The sequence below is a fragment of the Chroicocephalus ridibundus genome, chromosome 9 (genome assembly GCF_963924245.1).
Source record: "Chroicocephalus ridibundus chromosome 9, bChrRid1.1, whole genome shotgun sequence".
Lineage (NCBI taxonomy): Eukaryota > Metazoa > Chordata > Aves > Charadriiformes > Laridae > Chroicocephalus > Chroicocephalus ridibundus.
In genome coordinates this window covers 5,390,110-5,402,589 of record NC_086292.1, presented here as the reverse complement: position 1 = coordinate 5,402,589, position 12,480 = coordinate 5,390,110, and the positions used below count along the sequence as shown (strand labels likewise).

Sequence of the window (12,480 nt, the reverse complement as noted above, 5' to 3'; positions counted from 1 at the left end):
TATCCCGGCTTCAATCAGTCTTTCAGCATTTCTTTAAGGGCGCGCTCATATTTAAAAGGACATTCTACCACCTATGCAGCACTTCAGGTGGATGGGAGGAGAAGAGCCGATTCCCAGGCCAGCCTTATTCTTCGCTTCTCACCCAAAGATGATGGGGATGTTGAGCAGCCCTGGGTGCTGGCTCTACTCCCACCACACGAAGGCTGTGAACGCAGATCCTTTTGGTCATATAAAGCAGCACATTTAGTACGGTGCTCTTGACCCAGGATCCGCATACCCAGGCTTTCAAAGGGCTTTTTTTTTTTTTTTTTTTTTTTTTTTTTTTTTTTTTTTTTACAGAGTTGGTGAAAGGGAACCAAGAAAAGCAAAATCAGATGATCTATACAGCCGTCTGTAAATGAAGTTCCTAAAGAGGTTTGCATTTTCACTGCAGAGATTGTTAAGGCTTCACAAATCATGGAGGAGTAAAAACTGCTTGTCCAACCTATTTTCAGAGGCAAAGGTGAATAGGAAGATAAGTTTTGCCTGGATGAAAGTACTCCTCAGGACCACTATCTGTAGAGCACTGTTGGTTCTCATGCAGTGTCCCCTACTTCATATTCAGATTCCTGCTTGTGTCCAACACGGCCATATTCATTCTTTTCCGTATTTATTTCTTCAGGTCCTTTGTTTTTCATGAATTCCATCACATAGTTGTTTTCAGTGGAGGAGATGGGTTCCTCATAATGACCCGTACTTTCATGCCTTGAAGCTGCTGCTCTCAAGTTATGTCTGAAATCAAAATAAAATATGAAAGAAGAGTTGCAACCAGAGTAGGCAAAGCATCTCCCTCCAGTCTTGCTCAAAATTCTGATGGCTGTCTGATTCAAACCCATGTAAACCTGGGCCATTGGATTATGACAGTATGCTGAAGGAGAGAAGCTTATCCTTTTCTTCCAGGTGGCAGGAGAACCTTGGACATTATAGCAGCATTGCCTCCAATCCAGGGAGAGTTACAGAGGCAGGAAGAAGTATGTCAGCAACACAAGGATTCCCATAATTTCTTGGAACAGCACAACCTGACAACTGCTCTTTGCAAGATAAACATATGTGTTTACACACACACATATATATATATTTTAAAAAGTGGTGAAGGAATGGCAAATGGTGAACTGAACGCAGCCTGCATCCACCATGTGGCTTATGGCATCTAATATCTTTAAAATTAAGGTAAGTCCTGCGAGGAGAAATGCCATCACACCAGTTATTCAGTTGCCCAGGGTTCAACTACTACTTGAGCATGCTGCTTTATAAACTGCTCGGGAAGCACAGCACCTGGAAAATCACTGTTGGCATGTTCTACCCTGGCACTCAAGTCATCCGCACTTTAATTAACATCCAGATAGGTCATTCTCCTTGTATGTGTCGACTGGATTATTAGGCTTTCCAGTATGGCTTGCATCGGTTACAAGTAGGATCAGGATGCTGAAACCTGAGTTTAGAAATAGTTATAGCTTCCTGCCATGGCTATGATTAAAAGGTTCAGCCGAGGATATTCCGGGGGTAAGTCGGAGTCTAATCTGTGCATCGGGAGCCTTAGCTCTCTAGAAGGGGAATTCCTGTTCTTTGCATTTGAAAAAACACTGGGAATTTATCCTTGGCAATAACCTTCAGTAGGCTTCATTGGGCTGAGGAGTTAATGAAGAGCTCTTACTCATTTTTATGATTCTAGTATTGCAAAGGAAAGGATCTTTCTTCCTGCGTTATGTGTTGATGTGGAAAGCCCACAGATCATCAGTACAAAGTTCTACTGAGCTAATTTGATCCTCTTCATCCATACTGCTTAAGAGGCATCTCATCTTGACAGATAAGTAGCACCATTGGGTTTTTTTTTTTTGCTCTGATACTGTCCCCAAAGACTCCCCAGTACGTTAGAAACGGGTTATACTCACAATTTTACTTCATAGACTTGAGCTGGAAAAGAATAATCAGAAATTTGTGTCAATAATTTGTATTTATATTCTCAAAAAAGAATTTCTACTATGTCTCTTTTTGATATAAGAAAGCGACCGCTGAAGACAAAATAAAAATAGGAACCTTGGAGATCATGTTAGGTGGGTGATGACTCCTATTCCCAGGATTCAGTCCAAGAAAATGAAAACAACCCATATCCCAGCTGTAGCACAACTGGGTCAAAACAACTGGCCCAAGGTCAAAGGTAAAGTCAAGTTTAGAAACTAGAAGTTCCCTGTTCCCACAGTTTTCCTATTCATTAGAAGTTCAATAAAGTACAATTGAGAAAGAGGATATTCTGCATTCCTTAAAAAAAGAAAAAGGAGTGTTTGATAATTATTATTATTAATTGGTAGGGCGGAGTTGTAGAAAGGTACTTAAGGAAACAAAAGGGACAAGGAGAAAAGTATGGCCATCAGTATTAAAAAAAAAAAAACCAAACCAAACCCCCAATATGTTCTCTGTACGCTGCTGAGTGTTATTAGTGAGCAAGGGGACTTCAAGAAAGCATTTGGGCAGGCGTTTTCTAGTATTAGAAATATCTAGTATTTCTCGTATTTATGCTTCTAGACAGAAGCATTCAGTAAATACATCCTGTGTCTGAAGGCTAGAAAGGAAATGAATTTCTATTGAACAGGGAGAATTAATGATGACCTCTTTTCCTCCAGGCTTTTACTAAGGGAAATATCAAACAGCAGCTGGTGCAAACAGGTATTTTACAGTAGCAGGACAAGATCAACTCAATACCAGATACATTAAAAGATCTGATCAACAGGCAGCAGAGGAGCACCCGGCAGGTCCTCCCTGACTGCTGTGACTGGTTTTCCCTGAGGAGATGGGGGTTTCTCCGCCTCTTTCGACCTTCCCCCACCTATTTTGATCCATGCACATTTTGATCGAATGCCTGTACGATGCAGGTGCCAGAGCTTCTACAGGTATTTGCGCGCACAGCCCCAGCCCCAGAAGCCCTCAAAGCTACACCCAAGTTGGCCATGCACAGTGCGTTCAAGGTTTACAGAATATTCTACTCACCATCTTTGGGCTTTCTAATGCAAATGATAAGAAAGATGATAAGGAAAAGCACAGCACCGCAAACCACAGCAATGAGGATGACCAGGTACAGGGGCAGGCGACTCCTCTGGAAATCTAGAGCAATACAGCAGAAGACTTTCAAACGGAGAAGCCCTCCCAGGTCACAGCAGCAGCCGTTACGTGGCACTGACCACTTCCCTGAGGGCAACAGCAGCCAGCCCTCTTGTGGGCACACAGAGTTGTCCCTGCTCGTCCCCAGGGACGTCTGTGGGAGCTGGCCAGGCCTACTGCATACACATCTCACCCAGAGACTGTGGCCGTAGACACCCAGCAAAGTCTCCTAATGCTGAGGGGAACGGAGGCCGTATGCTGGGCAGAAGAGTTGCACTACACCTCAGGAAATAACAAGTCTCAGCTTTTCATTCAAGGATACTCTTCAGTGCTATTTGGAACATGTTTAAACCTACACTACAAAGCTAGAGGAGGTACAGAAGATCTGCCCGAGTTGCACACTAAGGCTTTTCTACTCTTCCCGCTTTGACACTCAAAAGATCAAAATGGACTGTTCTTCGGGAGCACAGTAACTCTATATGCTCCAACTGTGAAAGCTTTTTTTACCCCTCCATAAAAACATTCAGAGTCTTTTAAAGAGTGTCCATGAATCATCTAGATCCCTCAAGAACAGCCATTAATACAATTTGCAGCCAAAAGGCAGACCGCTGGTTTTGAGACTGAAGGTATTGACTACTTAGCGGCCAGTTTGTGTCCCTAATCTCATTCTTAGCTTTGTTTTGCTCTCCACTCACCCTGAGCTGTATAATTCTTTTCTGGATATCCCACACCATTCTCAGGAGTCACTACGGTTGGGGGCAGATCTGCAAAACAAACAGGAGTGAAAGGCCCATGGTGCATTTCCAGTCCTCATTTTAGCACCGGGAGATCCGGGATTATAGTTGTGTGATCAAAAGAGAGTATCTCCATCACCTTTACAAAGCAGTGAAAATAGACAAACTCTATAAATGAGTACTGTATATACTCTCTCTATATACTCTCTCTATACAATAGTAATAATAATTATTATGTATTGTTATATTATACTCTCTATATTATAGTGTATATATAGTACTATATATACACATATGATAGATACTATATATAGTATATATAAACCATCTATACTATGTATACACAAACTCTGTATATATATGCTAGATATATATGTATGTCTATACACGGACACACCTGTAATAGTGGTAGAGTCCCATGAAGTCCAAGAGATTTCTGGGGTACCTGTGAACACCAGCTCCGTTTGGTTTTTTGCTGTAAGAACAGTCAACAATTGTCAACATCGACCCTTAGCTTCTCGTCACCGATGCCGATTCCCACAACCTGCTGCGTGACTGGTGGGGCACTGTAAATTGAGATTAAAACGCATCCCCCGAATACAAAGTTTCCACAAACTGACCTACTCTAGCCCAGGTCTGAATTCCCACATCCCACAGAAAGAAACTGGGAGTCACAAGCCCTCCCTCAAAACAACCATCCTTGGTCAGGGAGACTGTTTCCACTCGGGTCTGCAGCAGCTTTTGCATCGCTTGTATCTGCCACTAGAGACACTAAACTGCCTCCCACTTCAGCAGCTTTCATTCAGGACCAGAAAACAAGCAAAAAAGCCCTCAAAAAAAAAAAAAAAAAAAAGAAAACCACACACCAAAAAACCGGAACAGAACCTAGAACATCCTATATGGTCTACAAGTTAGGAAATGGTATTTCTAGCAGCCTTAAAATGCATACAGAGCCTCTCATATGGAGACACAACCTCCCTAAGAGCAAGCTAAAAGCCCGCTACGGACTGGAGACTGAGGAAAGGAGGATGTTCTACATTCAGAAACATCTAGATTGAAAACTAAGGCGTATGGATTAAAGTATATTACTGCGAAGACTGTATTCCCCAGCCACAAAATCCACTGCTAAACATGGTGTCAAACCATCTCCTGACTCCTCGTCCTTGCTGCCAGCCGAAACTGGTGTTACCTCCACCTGTGGTTGGGTGGTGTCTCCCCGAGGTTCTGCCATCCCTCTGAGAGGCCACTGTGGTTGCGGGCAGATCTGCGAGGTGAATGAGAGGCTCACGCAGCAGTTTAGCCATGTTTGTGATGCTGCTGCAATACAGAACTTCTCCACTGGTGCGGCAAGACTATGAGGAACCAGCCACCATCCAGAGGACAAGTAGGGACTGCGTGCTAGCAGCGTTAACAAGCCTGGCCGTCATTAATTCTAGTTCCCTTGCTGTACACATTTTTCATGCAACTGCTATGAAAAATAACACATCGTTTCAGCCATAGTCTTCATTCCACTGAGAGCTCAGGAGGCTTTGCCTCTTCCAAAGGTCACCGTGTGGTAGCTGTGCTTGGCTCTGCAATCACAGGCTTCACGGCTCTGATGGCCGAGTTACCAACCAAGGAAAGGAGCAAACCTTCCACAAGGCATCCATCATGTACTGTCTTGCAGAGCCTGGATACATCAGAGCACAGAAATGCAGTGTGTTTTCGGAAACAGGTGGCCAGTCATAAGGAACAAAGGCCAGTTTGATTGTTTTTCACCTGCTGAATCACCACCCACGTTCCTCGTACTCAAAATGAAGTCCTGATTCCTTGTCTAAACCGCAATAGGCAGCATTACACAGCCAGCAAGAATTTCAAAAAAGCCAAAGAGGAATAAATACGTGTTTTAAATATAAAACCTCTTTTGCACCAGAAAAGAGCAGTTCCCCTAAAGAGGTGGAGGGAAACTGAATACAGGAAACAAAAAAGGATAGAAAGCCAGAGCCAGTGATGAGAAGCGCTTTGGAGTGCAGAAGGCCAAGGCTTTTTGTGTTTTCTCCTTTCAGGGAAGGGAAGTAGGAACCTTGTTCCGTTCCAGTACGGAAGGGGTCCAGGTGTATTCCATCCAGCTGTGGCTCTGGGAACTCACCTCTCACCCTCAGCTCAACGGCGTCGCTCTGCTGCACAGCCCCGTCCCCGACCCTGTTTTCCGCCTCACAGTAGTACATCCCGGCGTCGGAGAGCCGCAGGCTGTCCCACGCCAGCTCCGCCTGGCTGCTCAGGAGCTGGGCTTTCCCTCCCGGGCTGCTCCTGAACCAGCGATAGCTGATGGGGGGGGAGCCGCTGGCCACACAGGTCAGGCTGGTCCTGGCTCCGGCCGGGACCGTCAGCCCCAGCTTGCCAGCCCTGATGACGGGCTTGGTCACTGCAACTGGAAGACAAAGCAGATGGGGCCCAGGTCAGGCTGGCCATGGCTGCGGTGGGGAAGGTTCTTCCCCCCCCTCCACGGCAGGTCTTGCTCTGGCTTTCAGTGCTTTCCCAGGAGGAAGAGGGGCACCGCTCTCACATCATCTCTCTCTTCACAAGTTAAGCTTGGCTTAGCTGTGCCTGTACCAGCTATGCCACCCACTGCACCTCCTACACAAAGGCCTGTCCTGCTGGGTTGATGCCATCTCCATTCCTTTATAAATCGCCACTGCCCAGGCAAAGGGAGATTGGGCACGTGCTGATGGAGTTTGGCCAAAGAAAATCAATGCAATATCCCAGGGACTTCCCCTCTGGTACGTGTCCCTTGGAAACACTGAAACATCAGATAGAGGTTGGGCCAGGGACATATTGGTAAACAAGAGGCCGCAAATCCTCCTCCAGCCCCCAAACCACAGGATGGTGGGCAGAATTCCTCTCTCTGACCTATTCGCTGCTTCTTGCCGGAGTCTGACACCGCTCAGCGGCACGCTCCTGCATCAGAAGCGGGCGGTCACTGCCTAGCTGGTCTATTCAATTCCTAAAAGCCTTCCCGAGCCAAGGCTTCCAGTCCTGTGCAGCTTCTTTCTTGGGTTTACCTTTAACAACTTCCATTTTAGTGGTGATCTCCTTTGTTATCAGGCTGTTGTTGCTGGCTCTCCAGGTGACCTGGCAAGTGTAGGTTCCCCTGTCAGAGACTTCCAGGTTCAGGATGTGGAGAGACACGTTCCCTGGGGCATCCTTCGGCACGCTGACCCTGTCTCTGTACTCGGACAGGAGAATGTGGTCGCCAGAGCCATCCCTCCGAAAAATGGTGCCAGAGCTCTGGTCATGTACCACAGTCCACGTGAGTGTTTGCTGCACAAAGTCCTCCACAGGCACATAGGCACATGGCAACGTGGTAGATTCCTTCCACATGCCTTCAATCTCATTGGGACCAGTCAGGTCCAGAAAAGCTGCAGGAAGAACGAAGAAAGAAAATGAAAAATAAAGCAGAGTGAGGGCAGCTCCTGGGAGACGAAGCAGCGGCGGGAGCATCAGCGAGTGGAATCCACCACGTCAAAAGCCTGGGCAGTCAGTGTAGAAGATGAAGGATGGTGTGTTCAGGGATGGGCTAACAAAAAAGGCACGTCATGTGAGGAATCAGATGGGAGAGAGCTGATTGCCAGGGGCACTGCCACGTGCCATGTGTGCAGTTTCCTTCCCATGCTCTGCCTGGTGCTTACTTACAAGCAGGTGAACAGCAGGCGGAGCATCGGAGCAGAATTAGTGGATGATTTAGACCTGAGGGAAGGAGTTTGCCTCAAGGCCGAGTTGTGGAGTTCCCCCGTCACAGCTGGTGTCTGCCCTCGCACGTTAACAGCAAACCACAGGTTTTATGGTTTTCCCTCCTCTGCTGCCTGTTTGTTCTTCTGAAAGGTGCTGCTTTTTCAGACTAAGCTGAATTTAAGCAACGGATCAAAGAAGTCCAAAACTCTTTACATTTCCCTATAAAAATGAGGTCTGTTGACTTTGTCACTCTTCGGGAAGAGCCTATGCTTCCATAGACACTTCTTTACCCTTTTCTTCTGGTTTCCAAGCCTCCCCCTTCCTGGGAACACAAGGACTAACCAGACCCTTCACGCTGGGCTGCTCGCTGTGCTCTGTGAAGTAACTGTCACAACATACACGGGATCTTCGTACTCCAAGTACATGAGCAGCGTTTCCATAGCCTTCGTGCACCGTCGCACTCCACAACCACTGGATTTGAAACAACTGAACACCGAGGCAGCAGCAAAGACATTGGCCTTTTTGCCATATTTCTGTTCCTGAAAGAGAACGAGCCCCCGAACAAACACACACACAGACACACCGGTGCCAGGGAAGGAACTGCCCCGTCAGGAGACCTTTCCATACGCTCACCGTTGCAGAAGAGAAGAGGACTCAGAAGCACAGCTGCTCTCACCAGCATTCCCATCCTTCCCGGGGCTGCAGCTTCTCCCTCTCGCGTAGAACAGACCTGCTCTCTCCAAGTCGGGGGTGAACACTTTCCTTCCTTCGCTCACTTTGTCACCAAGAACCCAGGACAGATGATGATGGTTTTTCCTTCCTCTTTCTCAGAAAAAAAAAAAAAAAAAAAAGCGCCTCCGTGACTACCGTCAGAGGTGCGGGCAGAACAGAAGACCTCAGGGAAGGTGAAAAGAGGAAAGTTTAAGGATTACTTCTACTCTATTTCACATTTTCTGCTGAGTAGGCTTTTTCCCCTTCTGTTTTTTAATTTGACTTCAAAAAAAGAAAAAGAAAAAAAAAAAAGTTTAATTTGTTTCTTTTATTCCTAAACACCTATTTCTCCCGCTTTTCCTCCTTGCACTGCTTGCTAAATAATAACTTTTAACATGCACGTTACATACAAGAAGATCTAAGAGAGTACTCTCAGGAGCCAAACCACCAAGGTCCTTACTATTCATTTTCTTACCGGCTTTTTGACGGATCTCGCCTCTGTGTTTTAAATTAAGAGTCATGAAACGCCCTAAATATTTACATTGCCAGTGTGACACAAATAATCATTGTACTTCCCTTCCAACTGAGGTACTCGACTCTATTTCGTTATATCCCACTTAAGAGGTAGAGATTTTAGGTATACAAATCTGAAAAGAGATGATTTCCAAGAGCTGCAGGCAGCTGGTTTGACCATCCCACTCTGCACCACAGATCAATCCTCCTTTCGCATGTAGCAATTTAGCTGCTAGGTTGAATTGATTAATTGCATTCAATCAAAAGCAGAGATTAGAGCCACATGCACCTGCATTCCCCTGTGGACAACTTTGGAAACAGGTGAACAATTAAATGCCTAGAGAGGAAAAAAAAAAAAGGAATTTATCAAAGTAGAAAATCTTTGAGACTCCGAAATCATGACTTCTTAACTGTAATGAGATGTGTTATTATTAATTAAAGGTAATATTAGTTATAGTTAATCTGTATTATTAAGTAATTGAGCACTAGACTCCTCTAGAAGTATCTATTCTCTACTGAAACATTACCTTCAAGAGATTTCACATGTCTTTTTCTGCCTTCTGCAGCTCTTAATTTTTCTGTTGCCCTAATGACAGAAATCTCTTCTGCTTCATTGTATACAGCTAAATCGATGCGAGCACTTTGCTGTTGTTACATCCAAATTTAACATTTATAATGCAAGTAACCAGAATAACTGAATGCGGTCAATAAAATCCCAGACCATGTTCTAAAGTACAACCCTCCTTTAACAGTCGTGAGACGACGTTTGCTTCTGTGGAAGCGCAATACCGGAGACCGGAGCATCAATGCTGCTGCGTACCTGATTCCGAAGTAGTGGCAACGTGGAGACAAAAAGTATTTCATATAGTCTTATATATGGCTTAAAGACAGCTCCACCTACATTGTCATTGATAGGCGGCTTCATTAGACTATGTAATTTAACGTTAAAAACAGGAGGTTTGTGTGTACAGCCCTGGGAGCTCTGATATTATCTTATTCCTCTTCTTTCAAGGTCTTTGTTTTCATTGCCATTGCTTGCTTTTACATATATTCTTATTTAAGGGTAGTTCATTGTGCAAAACGATGCTTAAAAGCATATATAGAATTATGATTTTTTTTTTGACTACTTGTTATTAACATTGATCTAATTATGAGCATGTTACTGGTATGGGTTTGAATTTGATTCTTTTCAGGTTATAACATTCTGATCTCTGTTTCCCCGAAGCTGGTGATTTTGCTACACGCAATTTTTATGCCTTTATTTGGTTAGAAAACCTCCATATCCTTGTGGTTGTTTAACGGTCTCGGCCTAGAGAATCATCTGTTCAATTAATTTCTTACTGTTCACTGTATTTGCAGTTATACCTGTAATTAAAGAGGACATCTAACCAGCTTAAGGTCTAAATGCTTCTGCCGATATCCTATATCCTACTTGATAAAGTTGAGAAAAAAGGTTCAGCAGAGATTCAAGAGATTTTGGGACCTGGTTTCACACGCTCCTCCCTTGTAGCCCCGTATTCCTCCATCAGAAGTTTTCCATGAGACTCAACTCCAATCTGCAGTCGCTGGGACGGGGAGAAGCAGGAGAAGCTTGTGTGGGCTGCAGTGTCCACGTACTTCTTGGTTCAGAACCGGAAGAAAAAACAACACGTTGAGTTCAAATTAATGAAACCCCTTCCTGGGGAACACGGCTCCCTGGACAGGAGGGCAGAAGCCTAAACCGACTTGGACTAAGTCATAAGGGAACCTACCACTAGAAGGGTATGTACCAACCAGGAAGCTAAAACTCAAGCTGCTTGGCAAAAAAAAAGCGTGCATATATTTATATATTTATGTATGTATATATTTATATTTTTTTATATATATATATATTTACTTTTACATGTTTGGCTGGGGGGACAGAGGCAGGAGAAATCTCTTGTCCTCTATATGCAAGCGCAGACAGCTGTACGCCAAGATGACCCTCGGCAGCAATCTCTTGCTTCTGCTTTGGGGAGCTGTGATAACACGGATACTACTTTTCCAAACGGGACGGCAAAATGTTGGGCATGGGCTGGAGGAGGTGGAATCATACGGCCCGGGAGAGACAGATCAAAATAAGTTTTTCTCATATTCTGGAAAGCTCTGTGTTAGCAAGCGCAAAGTGATATAAGACAAAAAATTGATGGCTGGGCTGGCGTGGTCTGCGTGAGGAGGGCTAGTGAAACGGTACAAAAATAATTATGAAAGGAACACGTGAGGGGCACTTTTCCCTTTCTCACACCATGCTTGCCGTGCCTGGGTGTGTCCTGTAAATTCTTGGCACGTGGAAGTCAAGGAAAAGCAACCTTCCATTCCCCAGGTACAGGACACTACAACCAAGCAGTAAAAGCAGCAGCCACGTGCGTTGATGCTGGAGGAGGAAGGAAAATTGCATTATAGTGAAGCAACTGTGGTCACGGGTAACACAAACTTGTTATCCATCAGGTTGCAGTGGTGTAGTAGTCCCATCCAGCAGCTGTTGTACACCACGGGGTTAGCGATCGGCTGCCGTCCTGCCTGCTGTGCTGCGGGTATCACTTGGCTGCAGACAGTCTCTCCCGGCTGATCCTCGCGGAGGAGTCTGGCCGTGGCTCCCGGTGATAACGCCGCTGCTGTCTCCTTGTCCTTATCTAGAAGCAGAGCAGCACTTTTTCATATTATTGTCCTTTTTCTTGGTACTGGAAGTGATGAATAGAGTTCTTTACTTCTAGGAAAATCCCACAAAAACCATAAAGCCCACAGTGCTGGTTGACCTCAGCACAGGCTCCGCACAGTGTGCCATGCCCGGACCAGAGGTCTGCCTGACGCTGAGGTTATCTGTGCTGTTCCCGGTTTCCTTCTCATCTCCAGTAACATTTTAATCAATACCTTAGGGAGTTTAGGACCTTTCTTACTCATAAGTCTCTTTTTCTCTCTCCCTCCTCGTTTTTTGGAGAGAGAGAGGGTGGGGAGAGCATCTGTCATTCACTTCAGTGGCCAGTCTGGCCCAAACCATGACATGGACTCTACAAAGAACGCTTGTGCTGGTGCACTACAGCTGGCGTAGCTGGTAGAATCCCATTGAGAAATGGCTTTGGGACAGGACAGCGTGGCGAGGGCAGGGCGGGTGCCCGGCTGGCCCCACACCCAGGCACGGGGACACTTGCGCAGTCCTTGGGTGGAGTGACCAACCTGTGAGTCAGCAAACAGGGAAAGAGTAATCTGGGTGGCCCATCCCAGCTGAAATACGAACTCGTCCCCAAAAAAGCAAAGGGAAGGGTGATAAAAAAAACCCAGCAGAATTTACCTCGTAGGTGGTTGTTATTAACACGCTTTCCAAAGAGTGCTGGGAAGTTTTGACCAGGCAGAGAGTTACAAAAGCCTGAGATACGGGAAGAGCTGGCGTGGGTACCCCGGCAAGAAGAACTGATGAAAGAGCCGAGAGGTGCCGTGTCAGCTGGGGGGGGGCCAACCGCGGCCGCAGCAGCAGGTACAAGGCTGAGGATGGGATCCTGCAACGCGGGACCACCAGTTACGAACAAGCGACAGGGACCCCGGCCAACCTTTCACGCTGCCTCTGCGGGAGATCACAGCCAGGGAGAACTGCACGCCACGGCTGAACCTTACTGGCAAAAAAACCAGGGCAGAAATCAGGGCAATGGCTCTAGAATAGAAT

At 45.8% G+C, this 12,480-nt stretch overlaps 1 protein-coding gene across 1 annotated transcript; it reads right to left on the bottom strand.

The window, feature by feature from the left end:
* Nucleotides 1-369: 369 nt before the first annotated feature.
* Nucleotides 370-10,742, bottom strand: LOC134520814 (V-set and immunoglobulin domain-containing protein 4-like). Its single transcript, XM_063346647.1, has 10 exons — nt 10,681-10,742; nt 10,288-10,423; nt 8,214-8,402; nt 6,911-7,267; nt 5,998-6,279; nt 4,267-4,344; nt 3,831-3,899; nt 3,025-3,138; nt 1,932-1,953; nt 370-771 (listed from the first exon to the last, which is right to left on the bottom strand). Exons 3-10 carry the CDS (start codon nt 8,266-8,268, stop codon nt 576-578), a joined length of 1,173 nt encoding a protein of 390 aa, XP_063202717.1. The 5' UTR covers nt 8,269-8,402; nt 10,288-10,423; nt 10,681-10,742; the 3' UTR covers nt 370-575.
* Between the last annotated feature and the right edge of the window lie 1,738 nt (nt 10,743-12,480).

Bases quoted from the DNA above. Each gene is read 5' to 3' on its own strand.
- LOC134520814 (XM_063346647.1), bottom strand. From the start codon at position 8,268: ATGGGAATGCTGGTGAGAGCAGCTGTGCTTCTGAGTCCTCTTCTCTTC. The intron at 3,900-4,266 runs GTGTGTCCGTGT...TTTGTTTTGCAG, and splicing joins GGACTCTACCACTATTACAG to ATCTGCCCCCAACCGTAGTG. The intron at 1,954-3,024 runs GTGAGTAGAATA...ATTCTTTTCCAG, and splicing joins CATTAGAAAGCCCAAAGATG to CTCAAGTCTATGAAGTAAAA.